The sequence below is a fragment of the Stenella coeruleoalba genome (genome assembly GCF_951394435.1).
Source record: "Stenella coeruleoalba genome assembly, chromosome: 8".
Taxonomy (NCBI): Eukaryota; Metazoa; Chordata; class Mammalia; order Artiodactyla; family Delphinidae; genus Stenella; species Stenella coeruleoalba.
In genome coordinates this window covers 38,303,397-38,322,132 of record NC_137154.1, presented here as the reverse complement: position 1 = coordinate 38,322,132, position 18,736 = coordinate 38,303,397, and the positions used below count along the sequence as shown (strand labels likewise).

The following is an 18,736-nucleotide window of genomic DNA, read 5'->3' as shown; positions in this document are numbered from 1 at the left end:
CCCTCCCCAGCCTCTCTGACCCTACAGCCCATGTGTGACCTCTGCCACCGTTCTCAGCTTATCGCTCTGCCCGACACACTCAGGACTCCCTCTGTGTCCTCCTAGGGACACAGAGTTCTCTCCAGAGGGACAACTCTCCCAGGGTGGGGAGGGGACAGGGCCCCGGGGCAGCTTGTTGGCCGGCTGACCCTGCAAGGCCACTCCAGCTGTCAGCACTCCGGCTGTGACCCAGAACCGGCACAACCCCAACAAGAGGATTTCAGAACCACAGATCTGGACAAATAGAGGGTAAGTAAACCTGGAGGCCGTGTCTGTGGGCCACAGAGTGCTCACAAGGCTGAAAAGTAAAAAGTGCAGATGGTGAGGTCTGGCATTGAGGAGGGGCCAGATAAGCTGTTTGCCTACTGTATTTGTAAACCGAGTTAGCCAGCCAATTGGGCTGCGACAGCCTTAAACCTCTTTCACACCAAGCAGCCTTTGGGGGTTTTATCCATCCCATTACGGAGGATGAGAACAGCTTCCCTGTGTGTCCCTGGGGTCAGAACCTGCAGAATGGCTGCTGGCGGAGAGAGAGGCAGGGGAGGTGAGAGGTGAACCGTGGGTGGTACCTGACTAGGGAGGGGAAACTAACATTTACTCAGAGCCTGCAGACACTCGCTGTGAAGGGCTGTGGTGACAATTAGATGAGCTAACCATGTAAGATTCCTAGCACCATGTCTGGCTGAGTACATGCCAGTTTCCCTCTGCTTTCTGCACCGAGGAGGGCACTTTTCTCACATCATCTCCTTGAGTCACCCCCAGAAGCCTGCGACAGAGATCGTATATCCCCATTTTATTGATGGGAGACCTGAGGCCCAGAGAACAATGACTTGCCCATAGCCCAGCACAGCCAGGGGAGAGGCCTACCTCATGGGAGCCAGGATGATCTGGTTTAGCAGGCTACAGTGCAACCTCTTGGCCACCTTCAGGCCTGTCCACTCCACTGTGATGGATGTGACAAGGCACAGCACGATGCCCAGACTGCAGAGCACTGTGAACACCATGGCGTAGACGGTCTGGTCGAGGGAGCACTCCTGGGCCTGGCAGAGAATGAGGCAGGGTCCTGCGGGGGGCGGGGGTGTCCATGCTCAGCCCTCCCCCCACCCCAGCCCTGGCACTGGGGCTGCTGGCCACACCTGGCTGAGGGAGCAGTTCCTGGACGTGGGGCTCAGGATCAGGGCGCTGTCAGTCCACTTGGCCAGCCAGTAGTCAATGGCCACCAAGACCATGTGCTTGAGCAGCTGGGAGAAGACGAGCAGTGAGAGAAGCAGGATGCCGGCCGAGGACAGGTACTTGCTGCAGGCCCGCCACGGGATCTTGGCGCGCTGGTGCAGCACCGACGACAAGTTGTCCTCCTCCTCACTCTCGGCCGCCTCCTCTGCAGGCCGCAAGAACCCTCCCTGTGGCTTCACATTGCACACCCCTCTGAGGGGAACCAGGGGGGTGTGTCAGCCCCACTTACAGATGGAAAGACTGAGGCACACAGATGGGATGGGATTTCATCAGAGGCACACTATCTCCCCACTCCCAGAACCCCAAACCTTAGTCTCCTCATGGTTGATCAGACCTCAGGCCATGATTTCACTCCAGTCCCACTGTCTGTACCTTCCTCTTCTTCCTCATCCTGCAGGAGGCCATCTCTCGAGGACATGGCCCGGGGCAGGCCCTGGGGTGGCTCTGCGGCTTTTCGCTCCACAATGGTCTCCTGAAAGACAGATGGGTCTGGCCGACGTCCTTGGGGTGTGCAGAGGGGAAAAGGGAGGGTAGGGGGGCAAGCACCCCCAGTGATGTCCGGTGTCAGTTTCCAGGTTGCCGCTGTCAGTTTCCAGGTTGCCGTGTCCAGATGGACATGTTTGCCTGCCAGAATTTCTTCCTTCCCCTTCATCAGCTACCAGCACCCCTATATCCCTGTGGGAGACCGCCTCTCCCCCATTCTTAGTCTCTGTGACAGGGGGCTGATCATTCTCCCTTGCTCCTGGGGTGTGCACGTGACCCAGGACTGGTCAATCTTCCCATTCCACATCCCTGACCACAGTGATTTGTTTGGGGTGGGCATATGACCAAATCGGACCAATAAGAGTCAGCCCTGGGACTTTGCTAAACTGTCATGAAAGAGGCACTTTCCTTCTGGCAGAGCTGTTGACCTGGGAGAATGGAAACCTGAGATTGCCAATGGCCCTCATTGTTATATGAGAATGAAGCCAATGTGAGGTGAGTAGAGCCAAGGGATGGTGAGAAATAGATTCCTGATGATATTGCTTGACTACCTGGATCTAGCTCCACCTGAAGCTATGGCATTGACTCTCCAGTTTCTTGAGCCACTAAATCCTTAACTACCCACCCTTTTTTCTTCTTTGCTTAGCCAGTTTGCATTGGTTATCTGAAGCTTTGTAACTGAATGGTACCTGACTATCTCAGGATAAGCGGAAGTCATCCTCCTGACTCTGCCTTGGGTAGCTGGCACAGGTACTGGCTCTCTAGTGGGAGCAAGTTCATGCCCAGCTCCCACATCTGTCCTTTGTGTGTGTGTGGGGGGGGGGAGGAGGGGCTTCCTGGGGCCAATGAGGGCAGGAAGATCTTTATGAGTTCAAGTTCTAGCAAAACCTTCCCCTCAGGGGGTGGCTGACTGACCCCCAAAATACACCCACCTTCTCCAGCTCTTGGTCCTGCCGGTTCATGAGGGTCTTCCAGTGCTCAAAGAGCTGGCACTCAGACCTCTGGAAGTCCTTGAGCGTGCCCTCTCTCTGGATGGTGCCATCCTTCATGGCGATGATCTGGAAAGACAGAAACAAACCTGGCGGGGGGCTGGCTGGGGAGGAAGGGAGGAGGCCACAGCCCTGCCTGACCGAGAGGTCTAAGATGGATGTACACAGAGCACCTATCTCTTCCCCACCACAAACGGCCTCCAGCTTGCCCACTGCCCTCAGCAACACACTCCAGAATTTAGAGTGTGGTACTTCTGGCGGGGGGGTGGTATTCTCAATGGTTGCCCCGAGGTTGATAGAAGGGTTTGCAGAGCAAATTAGAGCATCCTGGTCAAGCTGTCTGGGTATCCCCAAGGACTCCAGCAGTGAGAGCTGTTTCCATACACTGAAAGGGCTAATAGCACGTTACCCTTAGCTCCTCCTCATGGCAGGTCTGATACGTTTCACCTGTGTTTGGCAAAGCACCTGTTGGTCTAAGGGTGTGTGGCCTCTTTGAAATCAATAAAACTTCTTTTATTTGAAACATTCAATGTTTTATACTCATGTAGACCCATCAGTAATTCAGAAACCCATCCTGCTCCTCTCACCCCCACCCACCCCATGCTGGGGTTCAGGGACGGATGCCCAGGAGTCCTGTTCACTGACACCTTGAGGAACCAGGCACCTCCGTGTCTGCCTTCTTTGGAAAGATTGTCCTGAATTGTCTCACCAGAATCACCACAAAAACTCAGACACAAACCTGTACCTGCTTTAATAGCTTTTTTTTTTTTTTTTTTGCGGTACGCGGGCCTCTCACTGTTGTGGCCTCTCCCGTTGCGGAGCACAGGCTTTGGACGCGCAGGCTCAGCGGCCATGGCTCACGGGCCCAGCCGCTCTGTGGCACGTGGGATCTTCCCGGACCGGGGCACGAACCCGTGTCCCCTGCATCGGCAGGCGGACTCAACCACTGCGCCACCAGGGAAGCCCTTTAATAGCTTTTTAAAGAAATCTAATTTTTTTTTCTTTTTTCTGCTTTAATATCTTTTTGTGAAAATCTGGATCTTTTTTTTTTTTTTTTTCCACAGTAGAGGGAAGATCTTACCACATGTAGAAGGAAGACTTATTTGGGGGGAATTAGCAGGGTCAATTAACACAGACCTGAAGCTTAGGAAGGACCTCAATTTCCCCGGACAAATTTATGTAGGATTCAGGCAAGACCCAGATTTCACAAGTCACATGATTTCCATCTTAAAAATTAAATGCTTTCCAATTATTTGAAAAGTAACTATTGTCTTCATGTTGAGGAATATGGGAATTTAACTGATGTGGGATTTCACAAAATTGCATTCTACTGGTAATATTGAAGTTTCTATTACCACTGCCGTTGTTTGTTTCCATATTTTCCATTGGATCCTAACTTGAATCTGAGGCACTAGTGGGCAGGAAGATGGCTCTCCCCTCCAAATGGGCACTCCCCAAGGCTGGGGGTGTGAGTCATCAAACTGGGCAGGAAACAGAGGTAAGAACTGAGTGTCTGCTTCTTTTTGAGACTTCTTTGTGCCAGCCTTGTGTGTACCCACATGGGGCCCGTGTCAGGATATGGATGTCTGCAGCTCTAGGTGATACCAAACCCTTGGGCTATGCAGGGTCTCCCTGACTGGCCCAGCCTGTGTGAAGCCATCCATTGCTGATCTCTTCTGCTTTGTGGCCCTCAGCAGTTGCTACTGAGACATCTGATTGACTCCTTTGAAGATGTCTGACTGCCTCTCCCGCCTCAGCCCTCCACAGCTTGACCCCCTTGTGGCCCCTCACCCAGTCTGCATGCGGCAGGTACTGCAGCTTGTGTGTCACTAGGACCACTGTCCGCTTATCATCTCGGAGCAGCTCAAGGATCCCAGCCTGCATCAGGTGGTCACTCAGATGGACATCCAGAGCTGAGAAGGGGTCATCCTAGGCAGAAGGGAGAAGGTAGGGACACACGCGGGAAGAGGGGATAACAGTGAGCGTAAAAACCACCAGAGTTACACCAGCTCTGTTTTAGGGACTGACACGAACCCAGCCCACTGCGTGGTCCTGGACAGTGCAACCAACCTTTCTGGGCCTCAGTTGCCTCGTCTTGAAATGGGGCTATCAGTTATGCCTCTCAAATAGATCTAATCACAAGCATTTCCTGACTCCTGAACCTCCACTGACTCCCTATAGTTTATTAAGTCTGAATTCCTTAGCACACTAATCCAGGCCCTTTATTTACCACCTGCTCAGTCTTCCTTTCCAGTCTCACTTCTCATCTGTCTTGTGCAAGCTCCCTACGCTCCAGGTTTCCAGGGAATTTGCCATTCCAGGCCTTTGCCCAAGCTGTTTCCTCTGCCTGGAGTGCTGATCTGCCTCTTGTCTTTCTGGTGAACTATTATTCATAGTAATAGTGGAGGGTGGAGAATAAAGCTGGGGTCAGAGACCTGAGGTTCCTTCTTCTAACCGTCTGTCCAAATGGGCTTCTTCTTTCCTTCTGTTTAATTGACTCACTCTTCAAGACCCTCCTCTAGGAAGCCCTCCCTGATTACTCTAGCCCTCACAGTTGTCTCCTTGGACATAGTCTGTGTCACACAGTTTGGCTTTCAAGTGGGCTGTGGCTCTTAAGTGTGGGTAAGCTCTGTCTCCCTAATCAGACTCTCAACCTTTGAGGCCAAGGGCTGGGTCTTAGAATTCTTCAGTATCAACTAAGGTACCTCACTCAGACCTTGGCATGAAGTAGGGCAGGTATAGATAAGTTTTATCTCATGTTTGATTACTAGTGGTTAACTGGAGTGTTGTGTTGAGAAGGATTCTGAGGCCAAGTTAAGTTTCCATGGGAAAGAAAGCTGTGATCAATTAGCAATGTCTGCTCTGGGCATGAGATGTGAAGTGGTAACTCACCTTCCATGTATTTGCCATTTTTATAGTCGGGCTAAATAAATGTTAATAGGTTGGGGCTGTCCTACAGGGAGGAGGCCTATAATTACTACTCGCCTCCCCTCATGGCTACTGCAGAGCCCAGTGTGAAATCCACATGGGTCAATTGGACTAACCTTGCCTCAGTTTCTCCATCAATAAGATGGGTAGGTAATATCTCTGGCAGGAGAGGATTGCTCCTGGAGGGGGAGGCTGTTGGGTGATGGTGTGTGTGGGACTGTCTATCTGTGTAGGCAATGAGCGAAGGTGGCAGCCAGACACGAGGGCCCCAAGGAGGTACCAGCTGGTGCACTCACCAAGAAGACGACGTTAGTGTGCTGGTAGAGGGCTCGGGCCACGCTGATGCGCTGGCGCTGACCACCGGACAGGTTGATGCCCTGCCGCCAAAGGGGAGGAAAGGTCATGCCCTCACAGCCCTTCAGGAGAGACTGTCCTGGCCCCTCCTTGTGAGCTCTTTGGGAGGGAGGCCTGGCTCTATGCACCTCTTTGCCCCCTCTTCACCTGGCAGAGAAGGGGAACTTGTACATGTTTACTGAATTCATTCAGAAGTGGGGAGAATGATTCCCAAGGTGCTAGGGACCATCTGACCCATGAAAACCAGGATGGAGGAAGGGCGGATTTAAATCACACATAAGGAGTACAGCCACAGAAGAATCCTATTTGTTTAAGCTTACGGAGGAGGGACCCCGCCTGGAGAGGGAACAGGAAGAACCACCCTGAGTCTAGCGCAGTGTTGTGCGGGCTCTCAGTACATACTTGGGGCATGAATGGAGATGTCAAGTCATCTCCAGCCTGGGAAAGTGCTAAGCTGACCTCTGCACCAAGCAAGACCGAAAACTTTTCGAGGACAGCCACCAACCCAGGGCTCAAGGAGATCATTTTGATCCCACTGCAGGCAACTCTTCAGCCTTCCCCCTCTCTCATTTCTCATTACCTGTTCTCCCTGAGAAGGATGTCAGGGCATGGTGATGGTGATGGGTGGGGAGCAGGGGAGGCTGAGGGCCCCAACTTTGAGAACCAGCCCCTGGAAGCTGCTACTAACCCGTTCCCCAATCTGGGTCTGGTCTCCATGGGGCAGGATGTCGATGTCTGGCTGCAGGGAGCAGGCTTCGATGACCATCTTGTACCTGCAGTGGGGTGGGTGGGGACACAGCTGATCAGCCTGGCCAGAGGTGGGCCTGGGCATTTGCAGAGGGTCATTACCTTCCAGGCAGACATGCCCAGGAGGAGCAATGGCTTTAATGGGCCTCCTGATGGGTGTAAGCAAACACCCCGTGAGCTTGAAAAGAGCTGAGGGCAGCACCTGACACCATCATGAAGAAAGTTAAATATTTGAAAGATGAAATTGAATGGGAGCAGATAGCCACATAAGTGACAAGAGAGGGCCTGGGGCCCCTGTGCAGTGGGAAAAGCTGTAGCCAGAGCCCATGCTTGGAGCACTGCCAGGGAAAAATCACTGCTGGTTTGCTTAGGCAGTAAATGATGATGGCTGGTCAAATATTCGCCCAGCCTGCTCCCCTCACACTTCCCTGGTCAGCTCTCAGCCCGGGCAGGTGCCAGCCAGAGTGCATGGAGGCATCACAGTGTCTTGGTGACATGTACTTGGGTGTCAGGAAGACTTGGATTTGAAACCCATTTCTGTCACTTACTGGCTGGGTGGCCTTGGGAAAGTTACCTAACCTTCCTGAGTCTTGGTTTCCTCATCTATAAAATGGGGATAATAATAGTACCTGCCTACTGGGATTGATGTGAGCATTACAGCAAGTCATGCATAGCAAGAGCACCTGGAAAGAGCTCCATGATGTTAGCAGTCATTAGCACTGGAGGGGTTTGTGTACAAGTTGCGGAGCTGGGGGTAGGGAAGCAGGAGAATGGAGACCCACGGAGGGCTGGGCGAGCCTTTTCACCCACCTCAAGAGAAGGCACCAGGGTTCCTGCACCTCCCTCCCCTCCTGCCTTCTCAACCACGGGAGCTGGACTGCCCTGATGCTCAGCACATCTGGATCATTTCCAGATGGACCATATGGAACAGGCTGGAATCCAGATAAGGGGGTTGGAGAGCAGGATGGCTGGGTGAGGAAGATCGATGGAGGAGCAGGCAGCCGGCTGGGCTTGGGGGCTGGGGCAGTGGCTCATGCATGACCAATTGCTCCCCCCACCCCAAGCTTGCCCCCCAACCCACCTCCTCGAGGCTTTTACCGTTGTTTGTTGAAGGGACTCTCAAAGGTGATGTTCTCCTCCACGGTGGCATTTAGCAGCCATGGTTTCTGAGAAGCATAGGCCACGGGGCCTCTCTTCCTGGAAAAAGCGGGGCAGGAGTAGGGAGGTATTCTCAGGGGGTTGTTGTCAGAGGTGGTTGTCAAGCTGATGGCTTAAACTGGGGCAAGGGGGTGGGGGCAGCACTAAGATGAGGAGGTGCAGTTGGCAGAAATCTGCTTTGAGTGGCTCCTGGTGGCCTCTCGTTCCCCAAGGGCCCGAGGCAGGCTTGGGTGCTGGGTCTTAGCTGGCTAGGGGATAAGGGACCTCAACCCCTCCCTGCTCTCCACCCCTCCCTATCCCACCCCTTCAGTCTGTTGCCCTTCCTAAGTCTCTATCCAGAGCCTGGGAAGACCCCAAAGTGTGACCAAACTAAGTAAATACTTGAACCCTGATTTCCTCCTTCCTTGAGTAGCCCTCAAACCACTCGACTTTGATGTTAGCAGGTAACACTCCAAATGGAACTTTTTAAAAATGAAGAGTCAAGGAACCCACATTTAGTGTGATGTGGTTTCTGAAGACAAAAAAAAAAAAAAAAAAAAGGAAAGAAAGAAAAGGAAAAGATGACCACCAGACAAAACTGATCTGGTGTGAAGCGAGCGGCTTGACGCACGGAAGCAGCGGCGGCCTCCGAACCACCGCGTGGAGCACAGCGCCCTCCCTGGCCTCCTCTGCAGCTGGGCTGGGCCTGGGGGGCTGCCTTCCAGAGCTCTGTGGCTCCCTTGGCCTGAGACCCCCTCTGAGGAAGCCTGCCTTGGAGGGCGGTGCTCTCGGGACACAGTACCTGATATCCGAGTCGGTTGCCGTCTCCCGCTCTGGGCTGCAGCAGGGGAGGAAAGACGTACCTTCAGGGTTCACCTGAGTAGACTGAGTTCTCCATAGACATTTTGAGCTCCCTCAAACCCAGCGTGAGTGCCTTTATAATCCCTGAGACCAAAACTGCAGCCACAAAAGCCACACGCCACCCAGGGGAAGCCTCCGCTGCCTGAATACACGCGGCGTGTGTGAGGAAGGCCTCAGGGGACCTGGTTAAGTTACGAGGGACAGTGGGGGGAAGGCACCATTGGTGTAGGCTCATGGGGGGGGGGGTGCTTCCCACGTCAGAGGAGCATGAGGCCCAACATGTGGCTTCTGCAGACCCAGCCTCTGCATTAGGGCGCGGACGCACTGGCCGAGGTCTCGGGCTGACATGGCTGCACAAATATCTGGGGCAGGAAGTGCGCTTTGACCGTAGCCAGGCGAGGCCGGGCAGGCCACCATGGGTGCCTGCAGTCTGGGGATGGCAACCTACAGCCGATGGAACTCAGTGTGGCACCTAGAGAGCTGAGAAGGGCTCCAGGTGTGATTTGCAGCCCCAGGTCCCTGTCAGAAGACAACCGTGGAGCCTGGGGGATCTGCCGACAGGGACGGGGTCAGCTGTGGTGCCCACGTAGCCTGGACAGACCCCAACTGCTCCAGTGTCAAATACTCCATCCCGTTGTGCTCATTCATGCGTTCATACTTGTCACATACCATGAGGCCTGATTTTTGGCTCAAGAACTATGGTTACTATGGCTAGAGAGTCTGGGCTGTCATCATGCCCTGGCACTTGGCGACAAGATGCGAGAAAGGGCAGAGAAAGTATGGGGAAGTGAAACTTCTGTGGTGTTGGAGAGTGAAGGCCAGAAGCTTAAACGGATTTCCAAGGTCAAGTCAACCTCCCACTCCTGACTTCCCACCACCTCCAGTCTGTCTCGATCGTCTTGAAAGAGGTGTGGTTAGGCAGGGTTTTGAAGGTCTTAGAGCCACATCAATCTATTTCACTTGGATGTCTTAGACGACCAGAACATAAAGCACATTGAACATAAAGCAACACGACTGAATTTTCTGTCTGCCTAGGGGATACCCACCTCTGCTTTTTATAACTTTGTTTCTCAACTTTTCTTTCTTTCTTTTTTTTTTTAATTTATTTTTTTATCTTTGGCCGCTCTGTGCAGCATGCGGGATCTTAGTTCCCCGACCAGGGATCTAACCCATGACCCCTGCACTGGGAGCACGAAGTCCTAACTGCTCGACCGCCAGGGAATTCTCCAAGCCCCTTCCCTTTATTGGAACCCACTTCCAACCGAGCTCCAAGGCTGTACCTGGGGTCCTCTCCCGTCTCGCTGTCAGGAAGGCTGCTGGGGCACAAATGGGAAAAAACAATACCCGTTACTTCTCACTCCACTGCCTTCCTCTCCATCGCACTGTGTCTTTGGGGAGAAGCAACCCCACAATCCCCACCCCTCTGACCCATCCCCAGTGCCCCCAAGTGGCTTCCATGGGGGCAGAAACTGTTCTTCTCAATCTCTGTCCCTCCCGCAGCAACTGGATGGGCCCCCTCCAAACAGCAAGGGCTTCATTAGTACTCCTGACACAACTCCAAGCAGCAGTGAAGCTGGGTTGGCATCAAGACTGGCTTATAGTTGGGAAAACTAAAACTCAGGGAGGGAAAATGACTTTCCCAAGGTCATAATCATTTCGTACAGCGTTTTCCAACTGTGGATTGGGACCCAAAAATTGGGTCTGAAACAAGTAAACTGCAACTGCACTTAAAAAGAAAAGAAAAGAAAAGAAGAAAATACCAATGTGCATTGCATGTGGTCAAGATGTGTATTTTTTGTGTGAATTTTTTTTTCTCTTACTTATCAATGCATAAATGTAGTGGACTGTGATGTAAAATCTGTTTCATACTGTGGATTACAGTAAAAGTTTTTTTGAAAAACACTGAGTGAGGGGCTTCCCTGGTGGCACAGTGGTTGAGAGTCCGCCTGCTGATGCAGGGGACACAGGTTCGTGCCCTGGTCCGGGAGGATCCCACATGCCGCGGAACGGCTGGGCCCGTGAGCCATGGCCGCTGAGCCTGCGCGTCCGGAGCCTGTGCTCTGCGACGGGAGAGGCCACAGCAGTGAGAGGCCCGCGTACCGCAAAAAACAAAACAAAACAAAACAAAACAAAACAAAAAACACTGAACGAGGTGACCTGAATATTGGTGCCAACTTTGTCAGTGCTCTTTCGCCTGCCCCAGGCCACCTTTCAACCTTCCAGAAGCAACCTTCTGCCAATGAAGTATGTACTTCTGACATGCACATTTGGGGAAAATCAATCTGTTCTGTCTTCATGCAGATCTTACTTTAACAATAGTAAAACCAGCTAACATTTATTGAACTTTTATAAGCACTTGTGATAAGCACTGCAATAGTATTATCTATTTTAAAGCTCAAAAAAACCATATGAAGGAGGTCCGCACTTTATAGACAAGGAAAGTGAGACTTAGAGAGGCTAAGTAACTTGCCCAAAGTCACACAGCCAGCAAATAGCAAAGAAAATAGATTTGTCTAACTCCAAAGCTTCATGCTCTTAATGACTATGCTGCATTGCTTCACTGTGATTACCCAGGCCATACCTCTGATAAATTTCTTGCCAGGAAAACAGGATGGACAAAAACAGGGATGGAAAGAAGCCTGATGAAATTCTCTTTTGTCCTCTGCTGAGGAGCAGAACAGAACAGACCCTGATGGATATATAATCACCAGTTCCCTATGATCCTATTCACCGATCTTTATGGTTTCATTTCACTCCCTCAACTCCACCTAACCTCATGTTCCCTAACCATCAGATTGCTGTAGTTTATGGACAAGCTGGTAATGTGGGACAGATGAAAAAACCCAAGCTTACAAATTCCAACTCTGCGGCCACAGCCCAGATAAGCTCATCGCTGCAGTCTTCTGCCTTGACTGCTTCCAGAGTTGCAAAGGCTGTTACTTTTCTGGAGGGAAGCACATCTGTGGCCTCCCTGAGGACCCCAGCACACACTGAACTCCCTCGGCTCTAACTCAGTTTGCAGCATTATCTGGGCTGTTCATTTAGCCCTTATAATGGACTACCTTCTTCTCTAATCAGCTCCTGTGTAAGTCTTTTATCCCCAGCGGGATTTTAAGGCAGGAAGAGCATCTTTTTCAGCTCCACAGTGCTTCGCACATGACAGGTCTGTAATAAATGGAGGTTGGTAACAGACATCTTTAATCGTTTGGGAGGAAGGAAGGGAGGGGGGCTAGCACTCAACGCGGGCCATCCTCATGCCAGGCACTGTGTGAAGTTGTTTGTATTCATCACTTCATCCTCACAACAACTCTATAAAAAGATGTTAGTATCCCCATCTTACAGATGGAAACACTGAGGCTTAGGGTTTGCCTGATGTGCCCAATGGTACAGAGCTAGAAAGAGGGGAAGCTGGGATGTGAATCCAGGTTCCTCTTCTCCTCTTTCCAGTGCAGTTCCAGCCTTCCTAGAATGAGTCTCCTCATTGTGTGTGTATGTCTTAATCTGAAAAGTAAAAACTGGTATATGTGGCACACACTTCCTCTCATTGATTGCTGGGCTCTTAAATGATTGTTCCTCTTCTGCCTGCACTTTTGGGACCAAGCAGTGAGCTAAGAAGATGATCTCTCCTTTTCTCTGACCCACCTCCTTCCCTGCAGCCAGCTGTGAGCTGGGTGCCTGTGTGCATGGCAACCCGAATCACTGCACAGAGCCTGCCCTCAAAGGGCTCATGGTCTGGCAGAGCGAATCAGACAGGTACAGATGTCAGAAAGTTATAAGGGCCAAAAGAAAAGTAGGAGCCAGAAAGTCCTATAGAAATTTGGGGGAAAAGTACACACAAACACATATGCAAATATGCAGAGAAAAGACTGGAAACTTCTGGGTGGCGGGATATTAGGTGGTTTTTAATCTTCTTTATACTTGCGTATCTTTTCTCATTTAATGTACATTCTTTCAGAGTCAGAGAAAAATGTACTTTTTACAAGTAGTTTGGAGGAGGAAGAAATCTGAGAAAGTGAGGAAGGGCTCATAGAAGTTACAGGTGAACGGAACCACGAAGCGGGAAGGATGGAGACAGCGGAGGTGGAGGGAGAGAATTCTAGGCTGGAGGAGGAGTCTGCATGAGTGCAGGCAGTGTGAGAAGTGGAAGGAACATGGGCTCTAAAGTTTGTATCCGATGGGCTTCTCTACTCACTGGTTGTGAAATCTTAGGCAAGTCCCTTTCCTTAGGGGAGGCTGTTTCCTTATCTATAAAATTGGGGTAATGGTAGGAACCTCACCATGACTCTGGGAGAATGTATTACCAACATAGCTCATAGCTGGTTGGAGGGAAGGACCTGGGTGGGGTTCGAGAATGAGGGATGGGGTGGGCGGGAGATCATCCTTTCAGCTCGGTGCTTGGTTTCAAAGGCACAGGCAGAGGAGGAGTCCAATGGCCCCAACATTCATTTAAGACCCCAACAATAAATAAAAAGGAAAGCAGTGGAAATTGAGGTTGGAAGGGGAAGTTAGGACTTATGGGTCTCCATGGTCCATTCATCCTGCCCCAGAGGGGCTTGTTGCTGCCCTGAAATATTACCTTTCATGCACAGTGCCCTTTCTGATTGATGTCGTTGGGTCCTAATGCCAAATCTCTGAGGGAGGAAAGGGTTTTTCTTATAGTTCAGATGAGGAAACTAAGATGCAGAGAGGTGAAGTAACCTGCCCAAGGTCACACAGCTATCGAGTGGCAGAGTCAGGACCACAACCAGAGACTATCTAGTTCCCAAGTCGGGCTCATCATGTCCACATGGTGCCCCTGCTGTCTGCTCACCGTCTCACCACACCTGCCTCCTGCAGGAAACCTGGGGTGCCCTTGAGCCCCTGACCCAACTCCCCAAAGGCTCCAAGGAACTGTATGAACAGATGGGATCACAGAGTCGTCCTGAGACAAGCCTATTTTTCACCCTGGGGAATCGGGGGTCTCAGGAGGCAGCCTTCACACCAAAAGGCAACAATGTCCTGAGGCAGGCTCAGAACAAGTAGGGCCCGGGGCGCACACCTCCGTGGGTGGCAGGGGCAGCAGGGAGCTCCAGAGAGGCCAGTTTGCAGTTCCTCGTGGGGAGGTACCTCAACACTTTCCTCGGATCCCTGCTTCCTGCTGTCTCCCCAGGGCTGTTTAAAATCAATCTACTGTGGACATTTTTTTATTTTTTTATTTTTTTATTTCCAGGGAAAGAATTTCACTTGAATATATCTGCTAATTTTGAGTGTTTATCAGAATGTTTTCCTCTTAAAGATTAAGGAGAGAGTTTGCAAATTCCCAGGTTAACAGTGAATCGAAGCAGAGAGCCAGGCAGGCGCAGGTGACTATCAGTAAAGTGAATATTTGGGAGCCGCACGAGACCTGGGTTCTCCCAGAGACATGGAGCCGGGCAACAACCGATGTGCAGGACCCACTCAAGGCTGCCTCAGTAACTCTGCAGCCTAGAATGTAGGGCCTCACCCCTGAAGCCCCCATGCGCATCCCAGGCCTCTGTCCACCCAGGACTGGTGAGCCCCCTGAGGGCAGGGGCCAGGTCTTCTCCTTTGTAGCTTACACAGAGTGGTTCACAAAATACACATCCTGTGGCGGGGGCACCTGGGGCATGGCATGGAGTAGCCCTCCAGTCCCATCTCCAAGGAGCTCAGTGTCATGGGGGAGACACGCCCCAGCATACGGTGTGAGGCATGCACGAATAGGATTTGCACATTCCACATGCTGGTGGAGAAGTTGGGTGGTGGAGGGCTGGGTGAGGGAAACAGCTTGGGCAAACGCATGTGGGAAGGAGAGAGAGGTAAAGGCGCATTAATTGCAGTCTCCTAAAGGTCATAAGTTGTTCCTGGTTCATTCATTTAGCAAATGCATTCATTTAGCAAAGGCGCTGTGGATACAGAGAGACAAACAAGATATGATCTTTATCCCCAGGGAGCTCACTACAGTCTCTCCTGGAGACAGGCTGGAGTATAATTAAAGAGCAATAGGGGAATTTTGTTCCTGGAATAGAAGTACATCGTCAAAGAATAATATTTATAATAATATTTATAGGGCATTTGCTACATGCCAGGTTAAACCTCACATTAACTCCACGGGTAATAAGGGAAAACTGGTACAGAAGGGTCACAGAATTCCCCAAAGCACAGAGTCCAGATCTGAACCCGGACAGCCTGCCTCCAGAACATTTGCTCCTATCCGCTCAGCAATACTGCTCATTTTCTTCAAGGAAGGAATAAATGAATGGTTGTACACACAAAGCAACCTCCCCAGAGCATTCTGCTGTGACCCTCCTAATCCCCCAAATCCCTGCCTTGTACCTCCTGGAACTCTTTCTGGCTGCCTGGTCACCAGGTCTTGGCCCTGGTATGGATGAAAAACACTGGAGCGGCTTGGCATCGCCCCTGCCTCTGGCTGCAGACAGCCAGGCCGCGGGAGGGGCTGCTGGGTCAAATGCTATTTTGCTCTTGGCTCACTTGGCAAGCGCATCGTTGCCCTGCAGCCCTGCAGCCCAGGGTCTGAGGCATGGAGCTCCTGCAAGTAACGGAGGGGGGCCCTCAACACACAGTCCCCACACTTAACTCATTGCCCAGGGTAGGTGGGCCAGGCAGAGCTGTGTACGTATCCAGGATTTTGAGAGACAAACAGCAGATGAAGCCAGCTGAGCCAGGTATGACCAGCCTCCTTCTCCCATCCGCTGTAATGAACTCCTGACTGATCTCCCTTCCTGCAGTCTCTCTCTCCCCGATCCCTCATCGTGTATCACCAGCACGTTTCTCCTACAGCCTTCAGGCTAAATCTTGTTTCCCAGGCCAGGTATACAGGGTGTCTGACCTCAGCGCAGCCCACTTCTTTCTTTCTTTCTTTTTTTTTTTTTTTTTTGCAGTACGCGGGCCTCTCACTGTTGTGGCCTCCCCTACTGCGGAGCACAGGCTCCGGACGCGCAGGCCCAGCGGCCATGGCTCACGGGCCCAGCCGCACGGGCCCAGCCGCACAGGCCCAGCCGCTCCGCGGCATGCGGGATCCTCCCAGACCGGGGCACAGACCCGTGTCCCCTGCATCGGCAGGCGGACTCTCAACCACTGCGCCACCAGGGAAGCCCCCAGCCCACTTCTTTAGTCCTGTCCTTCACCAGCGTCCCTAACACCCACTGCTCTGGCACCAGAACCACACCCTCTTACATGATCACACCTTTGCCCACGCTGATACCCTTGCCTGGAACACCTTCCTCTCCCACCCCGGCCTCTTCCATCTGATGAAACCACGCTCATCCTTCAAGGCTCAGATACCATGTCCACGTGAGCCTTCTTTCCTTGACCACAGAGTTCACTGTTCCTCTGTGCTCGATGGTGGCACTGATCTCTGTTCTCCTCCCTTGGAAGCAGCGGCCACGTCTTCACCATCTTTGCATTCCTATTGCTGTGCTCGGGGTCTGGCACACAGCAGGTGCTCAGTAAATATGGGGTGAGCGAATACATCAATGTAGAGAAGCCAGAACATGAGCTGAGTCATGAACAAATTCTCACAACGTCCCGGGGTTGGCTGCAGGCTACCCTGATGCACCCGCTATGCTTGGGAGGGAGGCTGTGCTGTGGAGGGGGGCAAAGTGGATCCTGGAGCAAAAAGATCCTTTCACCATCACTCCTCGCTGAGCCTGGAACAGAGCCAGGATGTGGGGCCCCACCTGCCGGTCGAGGAGAGTGAGTGTCAGTGCAGACAGAGCTGTGAGCTGTGCTGCGATGGTTCTGCTGAGGCGGGGAGGCGGGGTGTCACAGCCATTGAGGCTGCTGGCCTTCAGAGTGGTCAGGCTAGCTATTTCTTTGTGTTGCTCTCAAGCCCCTGCTCTCTCAGCACACAGTGGAAAGCCCATGCACTTGAGCACTTAGGGACACATCCCACTTCTGCCATTTAAGGGCTGGGTGGCCTTGGGCAACTTGCTTCCCCTCAGTTTCCTCATCTGTTAAATGGGGATAATGATAATGCCTACTTCACAGAGTTTGGTGAAGACTGACCGAGACAATGAGTAAATAAAGTGCCTTACACGGTATCTGGCACACAAGAGGCGCTCCAGCACCCTGGAGAGGCCCCTGTACCCGCTGGGGCTGGGGCAGAGGTTTCCTAAGAAAGAAGAGGCAGCAGTCAGACCCTGAGGGTTGGCACACCTTGGAGAGGAGGTTGGGGCTGAGGCTGAGCTGCCTCTGTAGAGACCAGAGAGGTGCTGACACTGGTGTGACGGCACCTGAGGTTGAAGGGGGTGGGGAGGAGATGAAGGACGTGGGGCAAAGGGGACACGCTCAGAGGGGGTCTGATTCAGGCTGAGTGGGACACAGACAGGGGAATCTAGGGGCAGCCCCAGTCTCTGGGCTCTGTAATCTCATCTAGGAAAGGCCTGCCCTGAGAGAGGGCCTGGATCCAGTTTGCCCTCCACATGGAATTTGGAGAATAATCCCTGGAACTAGGACCCAAGGGACCCCAGCCCAAGGCAGTGGCCAGGCTTGAGGGAAAGAGCCCAGGCTTGGGACCCTGGTCTGCATGCTGACTGGTAAGTCACCCAGCCTCTCTGTCCTCAGTTCTTACTTCTGTGAAATGGGGCGATAACACCCAGCGGGAAGCTTCAGTGAGATCGTGCTTGCAGTGCACTTAGCAAAGGGCCTGCCCGTAGCAGGTGCCCAATAAATGGTCAGTTGCTTTCTTCAGCTCACAGTTCACTGGGGGCTCCTGTCTTCCCATCACAGACACACACAGGCAGTCAACGGACAAGGGCTCCTCCCTCCAAAGCCCTGAGGGGCAGTTGGTACAAGGGCCTGGCAATGCAATGCTTGGACCTTTCCTGTCAGGCTGTGTTGAGAGACACCCGAATAAGATAGGGAATGGATGCAGAGACCGTCTGTCCCAGACATACCACATCCCCAGTGGAATCAAGGTTCCAGAGACTAAGGTCATGGGAAACCCAAGGGGCTTGTTCGCCAACCCACAGCCCCGTTGAGGAGGGAAACTTGCCAGATGTGCTGGGTGCACCATTCAGGGACATTTTGGAAAAACAGGAAATGCGGGTACATGCAGGTGTTCAGACACTGGTCCCAAGGTCTTTCTCTCTGCTCAGTCTGCACTCAAGCTTATGAAAAAACCTGACATCTTGCCTCTGGCTGTGACTTTCATTCCTGAAACCTCAGTCGGATCCCTCTTTCTCTTGGATTCTTGGATACTGGGGACGGGGAGGTGTTGGGGATGAGTGCCGGTAGGCTCCAAGCCACGCTGTGTGATGACTGCAGTAGCCATGTTCTGTCCAGGTTTCTGAACACCTTCTCCACCCTCTTCATTTCTTGGCTCTTCTTTTCTGGCTTTTAAAAAAGCCTATATTTTATTTGTATCTTTAATCAACTAGTTTCAAGTGCTTTTTGGAAGTGGGTATAAATAATAGATTCATGACTGACTCAGTCTAGGGTTCCGGCTCTTTAATTAGGATAGTGATCTTTGCCCAGAAACCTACATTTGTCTGGTTTATCTCTGGCTCCTTGAAATACCCACTGAATGGTCTGTATCAGCTTTGCTGATGACCAAGCCAGAAACCAATGTTTGTGTTACGGTCCCTCACACTGGGAGGCAGTGCGGCTGCGTGAACGCAGAATTTGGAGTCAAACAGAACTGCGTTCGAATTCCAGCTCTGCCACTTATTAGCTGGGTGAATGAGGGCAAAGAGTTTGGCCCTTCTCTACAACACGAGATCTGTTAACACTACTTACCTTGCTGGTTTTCATAAGGATTTTCATAAGGACATAGTGTGTGCAGAGGACATAGCAAAGTACCTGGCACATAGTGAGGGCTTAACAAATACTAATGATGGTAATGAGAATAACAATTCAGTGCTTTCATTGAGTACTCGCTGAACACACTCAGTAAATGCATGATGCATCCTCCACTGAGAAGCACGGTTGAAAAGAGGGCTTCTGCCTGC

The 18,736-nt window shown here is 51.9% G+C and overlaps 1 protein-coding gene across 13 annotated transcripts in view; it reads right to left on the bottom strand.

Annotated features, from left to right (window-relative positions):
* The window catches only part of ABCC8 (ATP binding cassette subfamily C member 8), a 77,093-nt gene that overhangs the window by 12,446 nt on the left and 45,911 nt on the right, over positions 1-18,736 (bottom strand). For 7 of the 13 annotated variants that reach the window (XM_079928264.1, XM_079928259.1, XM_079928266.1 and 4 more), the window contains 10 exons: positions 10,052-10,087; positions 8,713-8,748; positions 7,872-7,970; positions 6,715-6,799; positions 5,969-6,049; positions 4,536-4,673; positions 2,688-2,813; positions 1,645-1,744; positions 1,176-1,417; positions 907-1,079 (listed from right to left, as the gene is read on the bottom strand). In XM_079928264.1, the coding sequence (XP_079784390.1) occupies positions 907-1,079; positions 1,176-1,417; positions 1,645-1,744; positions 2,688-2,813; positions 4,536-4,673; positions 5,969-6,049; positions 6,715-6,799; positions 7,872-7,970; positions 8,713-8,748; positions 10,052-10,087 (1,116 nt within the window). Of the gene's footprint in view, positions 1-906; positions 1,080-1,175; positions 1,418-1,644; positions 1,745-2,687; positions 2,814-4,535; positions 4,674-5,968; positions 6,050-6,714; positions 6,800-7,653; positions 7,706-7,871; positions 7,971-8,712; positions 8,749-10,051; positions 10,088-16,822; positions 16,870-18,736 lie in introns of those variants that run through there. The other 6 variants (XM_079928265.1, XM_079928262.1, XM_079928267.1 and 3 more) reach the window with 6 other exon arrangements.